The 18,151-nt window shown below is 52.6% G+C and overlaps 6 protein-coding genes and 1 non-coding gene across 7 annotated transcripts; 2 read left to right on the top strand and 5 right to left on the bottom strand.

Annotated features, from left to right (window-relative positions):
* Positions 1–1,547: 1,547 nt before the first annotated feature.
* On the top strand, positions 1,548–2,461 carry CC84DRAFT_1098655 (Aldo/keto reductase; the record flags this gene model as incomplete). Its single annotated transcript, XM_018174780.1, has 2 exons — positions 1,548–2,261; positions 2,309–2,461. The coding sequence occupies 2 exons, from the start codon at positions 1,548–1,550 to the stop codon at positions 2,459–2,461; spliced, it is 867 nt and encodes a 288-aa protein (XP_018032397.1).
* Positions 2,462–3,012: 551 nt separating this feature from the next.
* Positions 3,013–3,142, bottom strand: CC84DRAFT_t81. Its single transcript has one exon. It is a non-coding gene; the product is annotated as a tRNA-Val (tRNA).
* A 1,844-nt stretch (positions 3,143–4,986) lies between these two features.
* CC84DRAFT_1051733 (uncharacterized protein) lies at positions 4,987–5,931 on the bottom strand (the record flags this gene model as incomplete). Its single annotated transcript, XM_018173489.1, has 4 exons — positions 4,987–5,071; positions 5,156–5,380; positions 5,464–5,644; positions 5,712–5,931. Coding segments are annotated over 4 exons (711 nt in total), but the record flags the coding sequence as incomplete, so codon positions are not given.
* A 1,285-nt stretch (positions 5,932–7,216) lies between these two features.
* On the bottom strand, positions 7,217–8,851 carry CC84DRAFT_1099398 (uncharacterized protein; the record flags this gene model as incomplete). The annotated part of the gene is made up of 3 exons (XM_018174821.1): positions 7,217–8,304; positions 8,354–8,510; positions 8,642–8,851. 3 exons carry the CDS (start codon positions 8,849–8,851, stop codon positions 7,217–7,219), a joined length of 1,455 nt encoding a protein of 484 aa, XP_018032395.1.
* Positions 8,852–9,578: 727 nt separating this feature from the next.
* CC84DRAFT_1059271 (HAD-like protein) lies at positions 9,579–11,213 on the bottom strand (the record flags this gene model as incomplete). Its single annotated transcript, XM_018173567.1, has 2 exons — positions 9,579–10,199; positions 10,248–11,213. Coding segments are annotated over 2 exons (1,587 nt in total), but the record flags the coding sequence as incomplete, so codon positions are not given.
* A 211-nt stretch (positions 11,214–11,424) lies between these two features.
* On the top strand, positions 11,425–15,259 carry CC84DRAFT_1262053 (seven-hairpin glycosidase). The gene is made up of 2 exons (XM_018185122.1): positions 11,425–11,659; positions 11,706–15,259. The coding sequence occupies exons 1-2, from the start codon at positions 11,514–11,516 to the stop codon at positions 14,932–14,934; spliced, it is 3,375 nt and encodes a 1,124-aa protein (XP_018032393.1). The 5' UTR covers positions 11,425–11,513; the 3' UTR covers positions 14,935–15,259.
* A 430-nt stretch (positions 15,260–15,689) lies between these two features.
* On the bottom strand, positions 15,690–16,550 carry CC84DRAFT_1178991 (ankyrin; the record flags this gene model as incomplete). The annotated part of the gene is made up of 2 exons (XM_018180377.1): positions 15,690–16,356; positions 16,402–16,550. 2 exons carry the CDS (start codon positions 16,548–16,550, stop codon positions 15,690–15,692), a joined length of 816 nt encoding a protein of 271 aa, XP_018032392.1.
* Positions 16,551–18,151: the final 1,601 nt, after the last annotated feature.

The raw sequence follows: 18,151 nt of genomic DNA, 5'->3' as shown, positions 1-18,151 counted from the left end.
TGGATCCTGATGATACTGCCCACCTGTACACTCTCAGTACGAAGTACATCTCCACGTCGGCCGAGTACTCGGCTTGCGATTTTTCCACACAACAAGTGCCTTTCAATTGGTGCTAATCGTTTTGTAGTTTGCATTGCAACACTGTGATGTGCGTATTCGGACATGATCTACCTTTTGGTACAAATTTCTTAGATCGATTTTTATATACTTTGGCCACCTACAATACGTGGTCAGACGGTGTTCGCCCGTTAGTCATGAGTATTTTCGCACCATTAAGTGATTTACCACCCCTGTGATTAAAATGACAAAACCTTGCGCCTGGATCTGCCTGATGCGTTGGGGTAAGTATAAGCCAGAGACGCACATAAAGAGGATATATACTGTAGCGAGTGGCTCTACGATGCGTGTTCAGACCAGGGGTATCTTGCAGTATGCATAACTGACATTCACACATGCGACAGCTCATCATAACAAGTTCAAGTTCACTACCCATGGACGGAGGTGGTCTTCTTTACAACAACACTACTGTGTCGCCATGGCCTATCGTCTGCCTCCACAAAGACAGAACAGTCCTGAGCCTTGTTATCAAAGGAACCATCTTCGCATGTATGCTGTACACATGATTCATCTTGGCCCCATACGCATCCATAGCAGTAAAGAAGGTTCCTCATCGACTGTCGCGCCCAATATCAAGTTACCTAACGCTGTGCATCGAGGACTGAAATAAAAATGCGTCCGAAGAATTAGCTTTTATTGCAGATCAGCCAAGGGCTCCACCACCCTGAGTGCGTGGAGCCTTATGGCGGCGTGCTCAAGCCCAAGCAGCCCTTACTACCCGCAGAGGGTACCATATGCACTGGGAAGTATCCACGATAGATCTGCCGTTGAAGATACTTGGACCACACTGCCACATCTCAATGATCGGGCTGTGCCGTTGTTGCACCGTTGCCGACGAGACACGGGATCCTCTTTGCACAGTAGCATCGGCTGCTGCCGCTCACTACGACCAATTCCCTCGAGCACCGTTGTCGCGATCCCATGAACACGGCAGGTACTTTTTCTCTTTCTTTCTTTTTTCTTTCTTTTTTTCTGCTGTATGTGCACCTTCGTCGAACTGAATCGTCAGGCATCCCTTGTAGTTCCATGCCACTCCGTTCGAAGAAGGAATTGTCGAAGGGCACAGGTACGCATTTGACAAACAGGGATGGTGACGACCCAATTTTGCAAGTCCATCTCCGACTACACGCAGTGGTTTTGAATAGCAGTTAGCGCTATCGACGATGCTAAGAACATTGAAGTCGGAGTTGAGGAGGAGATCACGTGTCAGTCTAACCTCCTACAACCGAGCTCCACACCGGCGTTTAGCGTAATTCCGACACAGCTCGATAGCATCAGCACGAAGATTAACAATCTAAGAACAGCCACATATCCCCCTCTTTCTGCATCGCACAAGCATGCAAAGGGTTTCTACGGCTCTCTCAAGATTATCTCTTCACAAATCCCATCTCCTGGCCGGAAGACATCTACTTCATACATCAGCATCCACCATGGGAAGGTTTTCCTTTACGTCCACTCTCCGGATGCCTTCGGGCTACGAGATTCCCGTATTAGGATATGGCGTATACCAGACTCCTGCCAACGTCGCAGCAGAGGTCGTCGAGCATGCTATGAAGGTGGGATACCGCCACGTCGACTCTGCAGTAGCGTATCGCAATGAAGCGCCATCAGCCGAGGGCATCACGAACTCTGGAATTCCACGGGAGCAGATCTTCTTCACCACCAAGATACCACCGAAGGACATGAGCTACGAGAACGCCAAGAAGCATGTGGACAACTCGCTCAGAGAGACTGGATTTGACTACGTCGATCTCTATCTTCTACACTCGCCGTACGGCGGAAAGACCAATCGCCTTGGTGCTTGGAAGGCGCTCGTAGAAGGCGTTGAGGCAGGGAAGATCCGGAGTATTGGCGTAAGCAACTACGGCGTGCATCACCTTGACGAGCTTGAGGAGTACATCAAAAGTACGGATGAGAAGGATGGTAAGGGTAAAGGGGGCATCTTGAGTGTCAATCAGGTGGAGCTCCATCCATGGCTTGCGAGAAAAGACATTGTCGATTGGTGTGACAAGAGAGGGGTCATTCTGGAAGCTTACTGCCCCATCGTGCGTGCCACAAAGGCAGAAGACCCGCTCCTCCTGCCACTCGCAAAGAAATACGGCAAAACGACGAGCCAGATCTTGTTGCGTTGGAGTTTGCAAATGGTAAGTGGGTCTTTAGAGTGCAAAGATACTGGCTTATCTCTTTGCAGGGCTTCGTACCACTGCCCAAGTCCGTGACGAAATCACGTATCGAAGAGAACGCCCAACTCTACGACTTCGAGCTTTCAGCTGAAGACATGAAGAGTCTAGATACCGGGGTATATGAGCCTTGCGCATGGGATCCTACGGTCAGCCGTGATTAAGCGACGTGTAGGAAAATGAGCCTTTGTTCCCGAAGCACTTCCACAACCGCAAGTAGTCCTCTATACGATTTGACGCATGACTTATCAAGAACATGATGCTTTTGGTCCCTCCAGACGAATGCATGCAACAAGTGCGCGAGGGGTTGTTTATTTTGGACAACGCGGTTAAGCGACGTGTCTTTGGAACTTATCTATACTTCGCCGTCAGCTTGTAAGCCGAGAACACTAGATGGTGCTGGGCTTTACGGAAAAGGTACAACATATCGTTCTTACTCGTGCGTACACTGCACGTCTGATGATGTGTAGCTTTGAGCAAATTTGGCCGCATGCTATACAAAACAACATAAGCATGACATAGTCCCTCTGGGACCTTGATACGATAATACAGATAGGAGCAACTGAAAAGTCGGGTATTATCCAGATCTAGCATAGCTTGTCAATCTCCCATAACACCTCCCGGGATGTGAAAAAATATGAAGTCTTCCCCCATCCTAGTGTCACCATGCTCAAAAACACATGCTTGACCTCAGGAAGGCCAAAAAAGTAGATAGTGATGAGAGTGGGACTCGAACCCACGAATCTTGCGATACTAGCACCTGAAGCTAGCGCCTTAACTGCATGTTTGTTAGATGGAATCGTAGTAATAGGGTGAATACAACGTACCCGCTCGGCCATCTCACCGGATTGATACTATTTTTGGAAAACGATAAGAATATGTAGAATAGGAATGCAGAGCGACCTACATTCATGCCTCACCGCTGCATAGGCTGCACACTCCTTTAAACGCTAAAGAGCGGGGTACTCGCTCGGAGCGAAAGTGGGGCAGGCGAAAAGTAGGATGTGACTAAGAGGTCGCCCCAATCAGGGTGCAAATTAGGGGATCATCATTCCACCAGAACAAAATCATACGAATCTCATTATCCCAACATCTGTTTATAATATCGTTTAATGGTAACTCACTGTCACTGGACAACAGATAGACTACCACTCACGAGACTACCCAGCTCAGTATTCTACGATTCATCTTCGGCAATGTTTAGAGGACTGGTCACTGACCCCAGGCGAATATACTTCTGGCTTTCTTCTAGCTTACTTTTAGCAGGCTTTGCAACTTGTGAGTCGTTGTGCACTGCATGACAACGTTACCTAGGTATATGAAGTCTAGTATCGCAGCACCTGTAGAGTCGTTTCCGATCTCAGAGCTAAGAGACTTACATCGGCAACCGCGCCGCCTCTAGCGAAGTAATATTATGCAGGCATTTGCTATCCCTACCGAATGTACTGCTGCTGCAGATACGCTCGGGCTATATTCAGTCATGCTAACCAACTACACCATGGACTCACGATGTATTGCGTAAAAGCTTGGAACTCAATATATTAGCTATACTATGAAGCAAACGGCCACCGGGAGGCAACACGCGCGATGAGTTTGCGTGGTCATTATCTTGTGCGTATGAGTGGGATAGGGCGCCGCAGCCCCGCTGGCAGGGGAATTTTTTGCGTGCGATCCTGGAACTGGTACTTAGGGCCAACAGTCCTACCAGGATGCGATCGATAGCAATGTTGACTCAGGCTCTTGTATCATGCGTGCGCATGTCGTACTGCGAACGATCCTTGAAAGGGCAGAAGAACAGGCATCGGCGAGAGGCTGGCTTGGTGCTGGAGATAACGCTGCTGGGAAACTGTAAGATATGTCTGCTACTGCAAAGAACACTCGTAAGCTCACGACTTACTGATGATGCCGATGTGGCGATGTCATACACAAACTCTACTTGTAACTCAGGCCGATAACCCCAACACTCCCTTGCCCTCGTGGGCGCCTCCAGATACCCCCGCGAGCAACTTCCTGCCTGTTCTTCGAAGACTACAGAACCGACACATAGAGCTCTACTTACCTGCTTTAGTACGGTATATTTTCAATCCTAAGGTCGAAGCAATAGACGAAATTTTTTAGGTATTCACGCGCTATCAGAAGCCCGCGTCACAGCCGGCGGCGGCGGCGCTATCAACACGACCTCATCCCCCGCCGCACTATCCCTATCCCTGTTCGTCCTGGGCCCCTCAGCCGCACTGCTCTCCCTACTGCTCTGTTCACGGATGTCCCTACTTCTTGTACTTCTTTGCTCGACAATCTCCCCACTTCTCGTGCTTCCCTCCTCCAATGCCACACTATCCACTTCCCCCTCTCCGGACGCCACGCTATCCCTCTTTACCGCCTGACTTCCTCGTTTCGTCTGACTCCCTCTTTTCGTCGGACTCTCCCACCTCGACAGCAAATGAGAACTCATCTGGCTCCGCCGCCGACTCACAACTTCGTATTCATTTGTCTTGACGATGCCCTCGCCATTTAAGTCTCCCGTCACGTCAACATCTGCACGCGGCCCCATCCAGCGCTTCGGTACCAGACCGCGGATCCAGCGAGAGTGACGGTGCGTGGCCTCGTCGGAGTGTGTAGGATTATCGTTGGCGTTGTCGGAGGAGACGGACGCGAAGGTGAGCAGGAAGGAGTCGGAGGTTTGGTTAGAGAGGGCAATGCGCCGAATGAGGTTGGCCATTATCATTTCGATGTTGAGTTTTACGAGGAAGGCGAGGGGGTGAAACATGGCGTATCTACATTAGATCAGCATAGTCTCGTTTGCAATACACATAGATACCCTGAGACGGATTGAATGGAGTAAGGGTGACAAGACGTACAAGAATCCATTCGGGATGCTCATCGCGCCGATGATCATGACGTCCATCAGGAGCGAGACGACGATGATGCGCTGGTTGAAGCGCACAAGGCGATTGTATTTTTGCAGACCATTGGCAACAAGGCTTTGCTTGACGATGTGGATGAAGTACCAGTTGAGGCACGCGTCGATGAGTAGGTAAATCACCTTCTCCAGGCGGTCCCAGATGTTGTTGATGCGGATGTATCTGGATATTCGCTGTCAGTGTTTGCGTTCATGACCATTAGGCCTGAGTATATTGGGCCGGCGTTAGGGGAAGGGAAGATATACCGGTTGCTTATCTGCAACCGCGCGGGAATCCAGATGCAAAATACGCTGATGTTGATGCAGAGGATAATGGAGGCGACGCCGATGACCATGGCGCGGCCTTTGGTGCGGTCATAAAGGATGATGCGGATGCGGTTGATGATGATCTGTAGCAAGAGGTGGATTTGTACCGACCAGAGGAGCACTTCAATCGTTAGTATGCCCGTGCCGGAATCCGCAATTTGGCCCCGACAAGTAGTAGCATAACGTACATATCGACATGAAGAAGTAGAAGCTAGGTGGGATGACATAGAGCAGGTAGAGCAGACATTCAATGGCAATGGTGACACATGCCGCCAGCTCGATCCAGATCATCCATACGTATACGCTCTTCGAGGGTCGCCGCGAGTTTTTGGTCTGCTGGAGAGCAATATAGGCGGCGCAGATGGCGAAGCACATGGATAGACCGAAGACAACGCCAGCAACAGTGATGGCGCGATATCTGTAAGTCGGATAGGACAATCAGTATTGACCATGCAAGTGGCGACTGGGTACCGGAAGACGACAGAGGGATGCTAAAGCTGGAACCAGTTCCCCAGATTCCAAGAATCGCATCTCCACATCTGCTGGACGCTCGGAACGGTCATCGCCACTGTTGCAGTTGCGCAAGCTCACGTACGTCGTCGGCATGATCTCGTAGGTCTCCACGTCTATGAACGGGCCCAACGCCCGGAAGTGCCGGAATCCATCCGGGTCGAAGATATCCTTTTCATGGATGCCCATGGTGTTCGTCCCCATCAAGGCGAGGTGGGCAATGCAACAGTTCGAGGCCCACAGAGCGAAATGCCATGTTAGGAGCCCTCTACACAAGCGGAAAATCTAAGACGGCCCTGCAGCAGCACTAACATGTTGACCGCGCAAGTGGTCGCAAGAGTCACAGGGCTGCTGCCAATGGTGCGGAAAGATGACGTCTTGCCGACTCCGGAAAAATACCCAGAGGTCGATCACATGTAGCAGCTGTAGCGTGCGAATCATGATGCGGGAAGTCCCGGTGTGAGAAGCGCATCGAGGTGTGTTCGGGCGCGTTCCGGGAAGTGTGATTGGAGAAATAAGTGTGGCTCCACTAATTGCGATGGCGGTCAGCGAACGCTTCGCATGGCTGCATGCGCCCAGTCGCTTAGCCGCGGTCTCTCATTCTAAACCTTTGACGTGCAGGAACGATATCACCTCGGGAGTTAGAGCAATCCTAGCCATTTGGCTAAGCCGTTGATGTTGAAGAGTCCTGCTACGTGAAGAGCAAATGGCTGCGCAGACTTAAGTGCTGCCGACAATTTGCATGGAAAACTGATCTGCCCGTGAGATCGTGGGGTAGCGAAAGCTTCCGGTGTGGTGGAGTGAACTCTATCCAGCTGCGACCCACATGCCGCATCTGCTCAGCTCCATCTCGATGCAGTCGGGTTACAGCTGCACGCAGAGAGAGCGCCCCCAAGGGAACTTGCTGACATTCTTCGCAGTAGACATGTTTCTGTTCGAATACACAAGTGTGACTGAGGTATACTAGTGATGGATTGTTTAGGTGCGGCAGAGCGCCTAGTGCCACCATTCTAGTAATTGGCGGCGGAAGACGCTCTGGAGAATGAAGCAGCCGCGCACTGGCTTTGATGCATAGAATCTGAATCATCCATTCAGCTCCATTGATGCAATAAGAAGCAAGAGCCAAACATCACTCTTTGTGTGAGGTATGTTTCCAACCATCTCAACAACCTCGATCCCGCCATCAACTTTCCACATCGCCCATATCCATATGGCGCATGCTGTCGATCTCACTCGCCTCATCCGTGAACACACCCGCCGGCGGCTTGATCCCTACCCTCCTCATTTCCTCTACCATTCCCTTCCTCTCACCCGCATACCTCTCGCTTGCGAGATACAACCCTGCCCTCCGCCACATGACCTCCGTATCCGCCACGCCTCCATCCTCCCACGCATATCCCTCTATTTCCTCCTTCCACTGTTCCTCTGCCTCCATCAGCTGAAACGCACCCGCAGTCCACGCATAAATCATCGCAATGTCCGACGATCCGATGAAGTCGCTGTAGAAGTCATCCATGTCGGCGTTCGGCGACAACCCTTGGCGCACGAGTTTGATGGACCGGATGCCCCAGAAGGCTGCTTCGTTGGGCTGCCCGAGGTGGATGTAGGTGCGAATCATGCGTGTGACCAGGCGGATGCGCAAAACGACGCGCACTGTCATGGCGGCTTGGCCCGCGTACCGGCCCTCGTGGATGTCATCTGCAAAGTGGCCGTCGGCGAGGATTCTGCGGTTGCGCCCGGAGATCTTGATATGGATCGCGTCGAAGGACTTGATGTAGGAAATGTGCGCGAGCTGGGGCTGGTTGGTCGCGAGGAAGAGGTCACCTTCATCCATGAGCGTGGTGGCTAGCTCGCATGATTCACGGACTGTTGGATATGGGACCTTCATTGCCTTGCGGAGCTCGGCGATGACGCTTTCGTCGTAGCCTGTCATTTGTGTGTCGTAGAGATCTTTTACGTCACCAAAGGGAAGAAGAAGTTTCCTTTGAAGCTCGAGGGGAACTGGCTTGGGGTCCCTTGGCGTGTACGGCTCGCGGAGTGCGAATATAAGGCACAATTGTGGGTTTAGGCTGACATAATTCAACGCTGAATAGTACCACACTCTTGTGAACTTAGACACATCCTCCAGAAGTAGGACGATGGCGTGGTCGGGTACGGTGACGCCATGTAAGGGTGCTGTGATCTGGACGAGAGCTCTGTGCTGAAAGCACTTGAGCGCGCGGGGCCCAGCTGCGACGATTGGGACCTGCCCTTCGGATCTGATATGGTGGACTATCCTCAATTAGCAGTGCGATACAAGTTTCAAAGACATGGTTCATACCAGCATGCGGCCACGGCGTCTCGATCCGCACAAACACGTTCTTCCGCCAACTCCTCAGCGCTTCCCGGTAGACTTGTTTGCTCGTCCTCAGCAGTGTGAACTCGAAGTTGTACATGCCACCTATCCCTTCGCCGGCTTCATACAACTCCAGTCTGTTCTGTCATACATTAGCCTCTCTTTCCTGCGGCACAGTGCTGGGTCAGAAGTCTGGGCGCTGCATTGCTCCTCCTGGGGTAACGCAGAGTACTCAAGCTTCCGCCCAGAAAATTATTCATGGAGGTCTCTCACCTCAGGCCTGAAGTACTCATCATACACCTGCTCCCTCAACTCCAACGGTAACCGCATGAACGGAAACGGCTGCCGTGGCACAGCCGGCTGCACCACGAGCGCACGATGTCTACGCAACTGCTCATGGAGCTTGTCGAATGCGGCGAGGACTTCGGAAGTGAGGGCTTCGTCTTCAGACTCCTCGTCGATGTCAATAGACACATGGTCCATGGATCCGAGGGCGAAGTCGACCTCGTCGCGTTCTGGAAGCGGGCTGCTGTACGGCGGGGGAGAGTGGGGTCGAGACAGCGGCGCATCGGACCAGCCGCCGTTCACGGGATCTTGGGGTCGCGGGCGGGAGGTAGCCATGTTGATCGAACGCAGTTTTTTTGGTCTTGCCGGATGGCTTTCGGAGCAAATGGCTCAGAGCGATGTTCGAACCGGTGTGTGGCAGCTGCGATTGGAAATGTAAGCTTCCCCGCACATTCGCATTATCTCCGATTGGCCCGTTGCTACGATTCATTGCTTTGCTTCGGAAGCCTTCGTTAGTGTCCGTGGAAAGGTTTCTCGAGTTAATGTGAATACGAAGTATGCACCATCTTGCCGTATGAAATCGCAGTAGTTGACCCTGGGTTGACTTGTATCACTTCGCGTACTGGCAACTTGAACTTCATAGTGTGGCGCCGATGTTCAAAATGGAGAAACTCTTTGATGAGCCATGAGAGTACGTCGCATATCAGACAATGGTACTCCGTGATGGTAGGTCATAATATGTGGTAATTGGGTCTGCCCAACATCTTATTTATACATATGCAATATACAATACATTTCCCAAGCCGCCCAATGCAATACCGATACTTCTACGGGAGCAGAAGCGGCGCATGTTATTACATACCAAACGCCAGTCGTGGAGATTTTACGATGTCTTGCCAGCCTCAGAAGATGGCACAGCAGGTGGTGGCGCTTGTTGCGAAGGTGCAGCAGCGCTACCACCGAACCAGCTCATTGCGCCGGTCTTCATGTTTTTCATTTGCTCCTCCTGGAACTTCTTCTCTTCTTCGGCCATCTCCTTGAGCCACTTCTCGCCATTCTCGCGAATCTCTTTGTCCATGGTCTCGTACTGCTTCCGGCCAATGTCACGGAACATGTCGATCATCATCTTGCCCTGTGCCAGTCCTTCGGACATGTTGGTCCCGTCAGCAAGGACCATCTGGCCTTGCTTCTGATTCAGGCCTAGAGCACCCACGAAAGACCCCAGGTTTTTGCCCTTCCTTGCTTTCTCTGCCTCCAAGTTCTTGAGGTGCTCAGCCCGGAGTTTCGCTTCTCGGCGCGCGAACTCTTCCGGAATCTCCTTGCCCTCCATCGACTTGAGAGCGTGCCGCACATCGAAATTGCCACCGCCCTGCTGAAGCATGGCAAGGTACTCGAGGAACGGGATGAGGGCTACGAGACCCTTGTCGCCAGGTTGACCTTTCCACTTCGGAAGCACGATAGCGTTCTCAGGCTGGGCCTTGACGTGCGATGGGTCGGTATCGATGATGATGGTTCTCGACAGATCACGGTTCAGATGCGAAAGGTCCTGAACGTGTTAGCGCCTTCCATTATGCTGTCATATTGCAAGGCATACCTTGACATATTCGCCCTTCTCGTAGCGGGTGGCCTCACGGAAGAGCGGCCACATGACGATGCGGTAAGGATCGAGTTTGCGGATGATGGGGTCGGCGTCCATGGACTTTGCAGACGTGAAGATGACCAGCTCGTAGTACTGGCTCAGATACCGGAGGAAGTAGTCAACACCAGGACGCTTTGCTGTCCGCCAGCCGTGCTTGGTCGTCCATTCGGAATGCACCAGTAGATCCTCCAAGCTCAACACCAGGGTCAGAGGAGGCATCATCTCGACATCTGGAAGGAGTTTGGCGAAGGTTGGCTCGGTGTAGTAGCTCATCTCGCCGTTGAGACGAGCCTTCGCGCGCTGGTACATGAGGGTAGGGGTCCAGCCCGAAGGGGCGTCTGCATGCTTCTTCTCCTCCTCGTCGCTCTCCCAGTTCCTGCACAGGTACGCTCCCCCCGTAGTCGCGGCGAGTGCGAAGGCAATGTAGGACCAGTTGGCGACCTTGTTGCGCCGCCTATCGGTGCTGGTTTCGTACGCAGACTTGGGGAGCTCTCCACCCTCGCGACCGGGGCCAGGTTCCTTTTCGGGGTCCATTTCGATATTGTTGGGATCATGCTCGCCCTTCTGCGGCCTTGCGGCCTCGCCTCCAAACTCTTTGCCAAAAGTAGAAGGGATACCGTACCGCAGATCAGGCAGAGGCTTCTGCGGCTGCTGCGGGGTCTCTTCTATAGGCTCGCCCTGTGGCCCGGATGAGGTTGTGTTGCGCTCCGGTGCGGAGGCTGCATCGAACTCGGGCTGCTCAGCGGCATGGACGGGATCGTTGTTCGCCTTGCTCGGCTTGAACGTGTCGCTCTTGCCGGGCTTGTTCGCGTAGAACCGTAGGCGCTGCGATGGGGAGGCCACGGGCGCTATGCGTCGGACAGGCAGGGCAGGCGCGGTGCGCAGCCCGTGGAAGGCGCGAGTTGATGCGCGCGACAACATGGGGATGGAAGCTGTGGACTACAAATTACAAGGAGACTGCGGGGCTAGAATACATGGAATGAAAGAATGGGAGCTGGCGATTGTCGCGGCGCGCAGGTGGTGGCGCCAATGCGGTCTCCCGACCGAAGTCGAACTATTTTTCTGACGACAGCGCCAAGCGCGGCGCACGGGCGAGCGAAAGCAACAGGTGGCCCGCTGCCCATCCCGGCACCGCCCACCATGCCCTGACATGAGAAGCTTCGCCGCCCCGCTGTTGACTCGTCCCGGTGCACATGTCGCCAACCCGGGGCTCTTTTGGGCATGCACTCCTCCAGACGGCCTGCACGGCGACGCGCCCCAGAGCCCGGGGGAGCTTCCTGGAATCTGCCATGGACGCTGTTGCTGTGTCTGTGTGCTTGGGCGATGCCCGCGCATGGCATGGCAGATGAGACAGTGGCAAGCCTGAGGTATGCACTGAGAGGGCAGAAAGCAGACATGCGCTCATCCACTCAGACAAGAGACGATAGACATCTTCTACCATGGCTTCGACGGCTACATGAAATACGCCTTTCCCGAAGACGAACTGCGCCCGCTCAGTTGCACGCCTCTTACACGCGACCGCCACGATCCTTCGCACATCGAGGTCAATGATGTCTTGGGCAACTACTCGTTGACGCTGATCGACAGCTTGTCGACACTTGCGATTCTCGCTTCTTCACCCCCACCAGCGAAGCGGGGGCGGAACAGACCTCTGGATGATTTTCAGGATGGGATCAAGGCATTGGTCGAGAACTACGGAGACGGCTCCGAGGGTCCGAGTGGCCAAGGGAAAAGAGCGCGGGGCTTTGATCTGGACAGCAAGGTGCAGGTCTTCGAGACAGTCATCCGGGGTGTAGGCGGACTACTCAGCGCGCACCAGTTTGCGGTTGGCGATCTGCCCATTCGCGGATACGACCCAGTAGTGCAGACTAAGAAGGGAAGAGAAGGCATATTTTGGTCCAACAAGTTCGTGTACGATGGACAGCTGCTACGACTAGCCACGGACCTCGCCGCACGACTTATGCCTGCTTTCCATACGCCGACTGGACTTCCATATCCGCGCGTAAACCTTCGCCACGGCGTGCCTTTCTACGCTAATTCCCCATACAACAACGACGCAGAACACGGCCAATGCGACAAGGACCGAAAAGAGCAAGGCACAGAGGTCACCGAGACATGCAGTGCTGGTGCTGGCAGCCTCGTTCTGGAATTCACCACCCTTTCTCGCCTCACTGGCGACTCGCGCTTTGAAAACGCAGCCAAAGACGCCTTCTGGGCTGTCTGGTCCCGCCGCAGCACCATCGGTCTAATTGGAGCTGGCATCGATGCGGAAACAGGCCAATGGATATCGCCCTATACTGGTGTCGGCGCAGGCATTGACAGCTTCTTTGAATACGCTTTGAAATCGCACATTTTGCTCTCGGGATTGCCCTACGACGAAAAACACGCCCATCTCGATTCACCGGACGCTTTCCTCCGGACATGGCAGGACGCGCATGGTGCCATCAAGAGACAGATTTACCGCGGACCACAGCACCAACACCCGCATTATTTCCAAGTTGACCTGTACACTGGTGCTATGCGTGCCTTCTGGATTGACAGTCTGAGCATGTTCTATCAGGGTCTCTTGGCCATGGCCGGGGAGCTAGACGAAGCAATTGAGACTCATCTACTACACACCGCCCTATGGACCCGTTATTCTGCAATGCCTGAAAGATGGTCGACAGCAACTGGAAATATAGAGAGTGGACTGCGGTGGTGGCCTGGACGCCCTGAATTCATAGAGTCCAACTGGTACCTTTATCGTGCCACCCAGGATCCTTGGTATTTGTACGTTGCCGAAATGATACAACGCGACATCAAACGACGTTGCTGGACAAAGTGCGGTTGGGCTGGTCTGCACGACGTTCGCAGTGGAGAGTTGAGTGACCGCATGGAAAGTTTCTTCTTGGGAGAAACCGCCAAGTATCTCTTCCTCACCTTTGATCCGTCGCATCCACTCAACACATGGGATGCGCCTTTTGTCTTCACGACTGAAGGACATCCGTTGATCATTCCTAAGCGCTTGCGACCAACGAGCTCTGCCAAACACACGAAGCCAGACCCGGGACAGCAGCCTACGCTTGGTGTATGCCCTCTCCCACCACGGCATCTTCCATTCAGCGTTTCCCCGACTGCCGCCCGACCAGACGTTTTCCATGCCGCGAGTCTGGCTCGGCTCCATCAAATGCCCACAAGGGAAACACTCGACTCGCCGTTGATAGAGTTTAGTGCGGATCATCCAAGCATCTCCGCTTCTGACATACAATCACCCTCGAACTACACCTACTACCCATGGACTCTCCCTCCCGAGCTCATTCCTCATAATGCTACAAGCTCGAAAATGACTGTTCGCGCTACCTTCGACCTTTCATTTCCAAGTCTACCGAGTAGCTCGCAGTCTGGGATAATGCAGCGTGTAAATGAAGGCATCCTGGTTAACTCGATGAGTGGGGTACGCTTAGGTATGGTTCGAGAGCCCGAGGCATTTCCGCTCGAGCAACACATCGCCATGGACGAGCAGTTCCGGATCTACGCCATTTCCAACGTAGCCCTGGGTCGTGACGAAAAGGTGTATATGTCTCGTTCGACGATCGATAGTTTCAACCCAACAGATCCCTTCTTTACCCGCACTCGCGACGCAGCAGCTGTGGATCTTGTAATCGACGTTCCGCCGGCACCTGCAATTACGCCTTCCTCGACAATACTCTCAGACCTGCTCTCCGATTCTATTGATGGAATGGACAACATATCGAACATGGAGGTCATTGGATTGGACGTCGATCAAGAGCAGCTTGAGAATGGCGAATCATACCTGTCATCCCTTCTACACTCTCTCCAGTCACTGCTGGCGGCAACTTCTTCAACTTCACCACCCTCCGCTTCCGGTACCCAGAAGCCTCAGACAACCGAACGCTTGGCCATACAAGGCACGTTGCCTCTCGGCCCCGGCTCGGTTCCATTGCCAGACGTCCCAGATCCAGATCTTTCCTACAGCAAAACAAACGTACTCAGTTGGTCGACAATCTACATCCACCCGAACACCTTGTGCGACGAACGCCTACCGATCGAAATCCCAAAGCGCCACCAGATAATTGTCATTCCACGAGGCGGCTGTTCGTTCTCGGCTAAACTAAGGAACATACCGGCGTTCCCACCCAGCAGCTCGAGCTTGCAGATGGTCGTAATCGTGAGCTTTCCAGAGCATGAGGAACCGCAGTACACATTTGAGACCTCAAACAAGCCGCAAGATGAGGAAGTTGCACCAGAGCGAAACACAGCCGAACCAAGCCACGGCATCAAGAAGCGCACCCACGAGAACAAAGCTTCACCCCCCGCCAAAGTCGACAAGGTGGCTAAAGACAGCAAGCCCGTACCTGAACATGGCTCGCAGCCGCGCTCAAAAATGTCGTCGTCAAAGAAGAAAACGCAGTCGTCATCTTCGTCGGACTCACAGGTCCTTTACAACCTCGTTCAGCCCCTCCTCGACGAAACGCAGTACACGCCCTCGGGCATCCCGCGTCCGCATCCTATCCCGCTCGTCATGGTGGGAGGCGGTGACGAGACGATGGCGGCACTTCAGAGGGCGACGGCCGTGGGGGTTCGACGCAGGTATTACTTCCTCAGTCAGGGGTTGAGGATTAGCAACTTGATTGTGCTGTGAAAGGTGGGAATGTAGTTTGGAGTGCGTTGTTGATTGGGATGAGAAGGTTGTGGGAAGGAATGACGTATCGGTTGAGAGTTGAGTTCTGGTTGCATATAGAGGCATTAGACGGCCGTGGGCGTATGCAGGCGTTTTCGGGAAGCGTATATACCTCGTCTTTCGGGATCACATACATTTTTTGATTCCCTTGTTTCGTTGTACGGTCTCAAAAGGACATCCCCGCGTGGGCAACGCATGCTTGTCGCGTGCGAGGCCAGGCTGAGTGTACTCCGTGTGATGAAATGCCTCCGACAGCCCATCGGGATGACTGACAGATCACGCTGACAGCGGTGCATTGCAAGCCTTGCGCTGACTGGTTCGGACGCTCGGATAAGCTCAGAGTTCCGCCAACGAACTATTCAGAAAACAGAATGCAGATTATGCGTTTGTAAACGGGGGGAGGGAAGCAGGATTGAGCGGGCTAGGGGCGGAAGTAGAAGGTCCGTACTTGTGTAACCACGAGGGAGGGGGGAAGATATTCAGGCTGTGACAGTTTCTAAATACTGTTGGTTTATGTGCGCTCTCCCCTGGAGTAACGCACTGTACTTGACTTTAGAAGTCGTCCTGCGCAGGAAAGGCTTTTTGTTGAGTAGCGAGTTTCAGAGATAATATTTTAAGATGTATGCACTGTGCATGTGCAGCACCAACAGAGTCTCCGAAAGAACACGTGAGCTGCAGTCTTTAGAGTACCATAGGCGACTGGCTCACCCCCGAGGTTAGAAGAAGACGTATAGCAAGCGTTTAACGAACCCTCCAAATGACCATGCTACATTCCCCCTGCTTTCTAAAAGCCACACAATGTCTTCGTGACCACGCCTCTTTGCAATGTCCAGGCAAGATTTGCCTTCGAGGTCTGCGGCCAGGGCATCGGCGCCTCGTTCCAGCAACAATTCAACGCAGTCCACGTTTCCCTGCCGACAAGCGCGGTACAGTGCCGCGCCCAGCGACTCGTACGGCTCATCTTTCCATGTGAATGGATACCACGACAAATCGCGGTCCTCAATGTTGACCCCGCGATCCAGAAGCAGTCGCAGCGCCTCCAAATTGCCTTCATCTGCAGCTGCAACCCCGACTTCGCACTCCTCTAAATCATGCCCGTAGTCCATCAGCAGGCTGAGCATTTCCATATCAGCCGTTTCGACGCAGATTGTCCATATTATCGCGCTCGGTTCGTGACCCGAATCGATCGGGGTCGGACGATGCCCCTGCTCCAGCAACCACTTTGCGAAGTCGTATTTATTACCCCGAGATTTGAAAATGATAGCGCTGGAGAGTAAGTCACCCGAAACCTGGCTTTCATGGGCGTTGAGATCCAGGCCATTGTCGATCAAATTCTGCCAGAGAGCAGGAGATGTCGAGCACACGGCACAGGAGATAAAATCGCTGTTCAAAGACTCTCCAGTCGGCGTCTAACCTGGATCGCAACACCGTTGCATGATTCGTGAATATCCGTGCTTTGCAGCGTGCTTGGTGATTTGGTCCAGTGACATGTTGGATTGGTAAAGCTCTTGGGAATGCTTGACATCGCTCGATGCGATGGCAGAGGCAACTGCCACTGGCAAGTTTGAGGGGGCCATTACGAAGTTCTCTAATTCATTCAGATGGTGTGATTGATAAATCGAGGCGTTTGAAGTTTTGACTGTCATGTGTTGATGTAGGTAATCTTGTATGTACGTCGACTGGTCTTACAAGTGGTCAGAAGGCCGATGGGGTAGACGAGAAGGAACAATTTCTGCCTACCGTGCACAATATGTTTGTATCTGGCGCAAAACACTAAAATTAGATGCTCCATGAGGCCTCGTGACTCGTTAATCAGACTTGAATGGCTTATGATGCATGTAGAATGGTTGAGGGTGGCTCAACCACCCAACCACTTGTTAGGTAATCAATCATAATTTACAATTCTTTGCAAAGTAGAAGCCCATTAGAAACTAATATATAAAATTGTTAAAGCCCTAATTATACGATTAGTAATAGCTATCGCTGTGCTGGCTTATTTACTTGGACTGTAGAATGGTCGAGGTTGCCCATGTGAGGTACGTCAGCGGGAACATCCGTACGATAACTCATCGACCCCATCAATATCCCCCTAGATCCACACCTGGAGTTACCGATCTCTTCCTGCACCAGTACCATGGCCCCGGAACCACCAACACCAGGCGCAGGATTGTTTGATCTCTGTATACTCGATTCTAATTGGCCAAGAGCTGTTGCGACGATGCTTTGCAGATGACGTGACCGGGTGCAAAGATACGCGATCCGTTCCTGCAGTTTTCAAGCCTCCTTGCGCCGCCTCCATGGGTTCATTTTAGGCACTAGTGACCGCCATCTGACAACGTCTCTTGTTGAGCCACTGCATTCCAATAAATTTTGTCAAGTCAGCGCGTAAGAACAAGACTAGATAGGAGAGTATGATATTCAGGTCGGGAGTGAACGAGGTCGAAGCACTATGCAGCTTTGGAGGAGTAATGAACAGGCTGCCAGAATTATGAGTAACTGCAGATGACGGAACGAACAGTGATGTCAAATCAATGGGTGAAAGGTGAAAAGTGAAATGTATTACGTAGCCCAATGTAGAATAGATGCTAGCTAGACATGTCTCTCGAAGAATGTTTTGCGGAATACAGCCCAAACACTCCCAAGCACTTTGTCCGACATCGAGCACCTGCGCTTCGTACAGTACTGTGCGCATGCATGTTTATTCAGAATTCCCAAGGCTAATAAAGGCTTGCACCTACACCCAGGAGGTGCGTCTGTTCGCACCTCTACTTACACGCTGCATCGTGAGGTGAGTGTACTTAAGCTTCGATACGATGGTAATCGAAAAGATGGCAGGCGCCCATCCCAATAGCACCGAATCAGAAGGTCAGTACATTGTCTAATCCCTCCAGGCGCAAACAAGTGCTGAAAGTCTGTCGTTCTGGGCACCGCAAGAAGCAACGCGCCAATTCGAGGACCCACAGAGGCGAACGAGCGTATATTGTATGGTAGTAATTGTTCGCCCAAGCGAACCCTCGGCTAAAATGCCTATTCTTACTCAGCAAGACACTCACGCTCTCAAATCTCTCAACAAAGTGGATATTCCGATACTCTGTAGGAGGACTTGGTCGAACCAGGCTACAAATACGTTATAAATCGTACTCCGGGCAGGTAGGCAAACAGCCTGCTCGGCAATATT

The sequence above is a fragment of the Paraphaeosphaeria sporulosa genome, assembly GCF_001642045.1.
Source record: "Paraphaeosphaeria sporulosa strain AP3s5-JAC2a unplaced genomic scaffold CC84scaffold_9, whole genome shotgun sequence".
In the NCBI taxonomy this organism is placed as follows: domain Eukaryota; kingdom Fungi; phylum Ascomycota; class Dothideomycetes; order Pleosporales; family Didymosphaeriaceae; genus Paraphaeosphaeria; species Paraphaeosphaeria sporulosa.
Note: the sequence above shows the minus strand (reverse complement) of the source record. Positions and strands in the feature narration are given on the sequence as shown.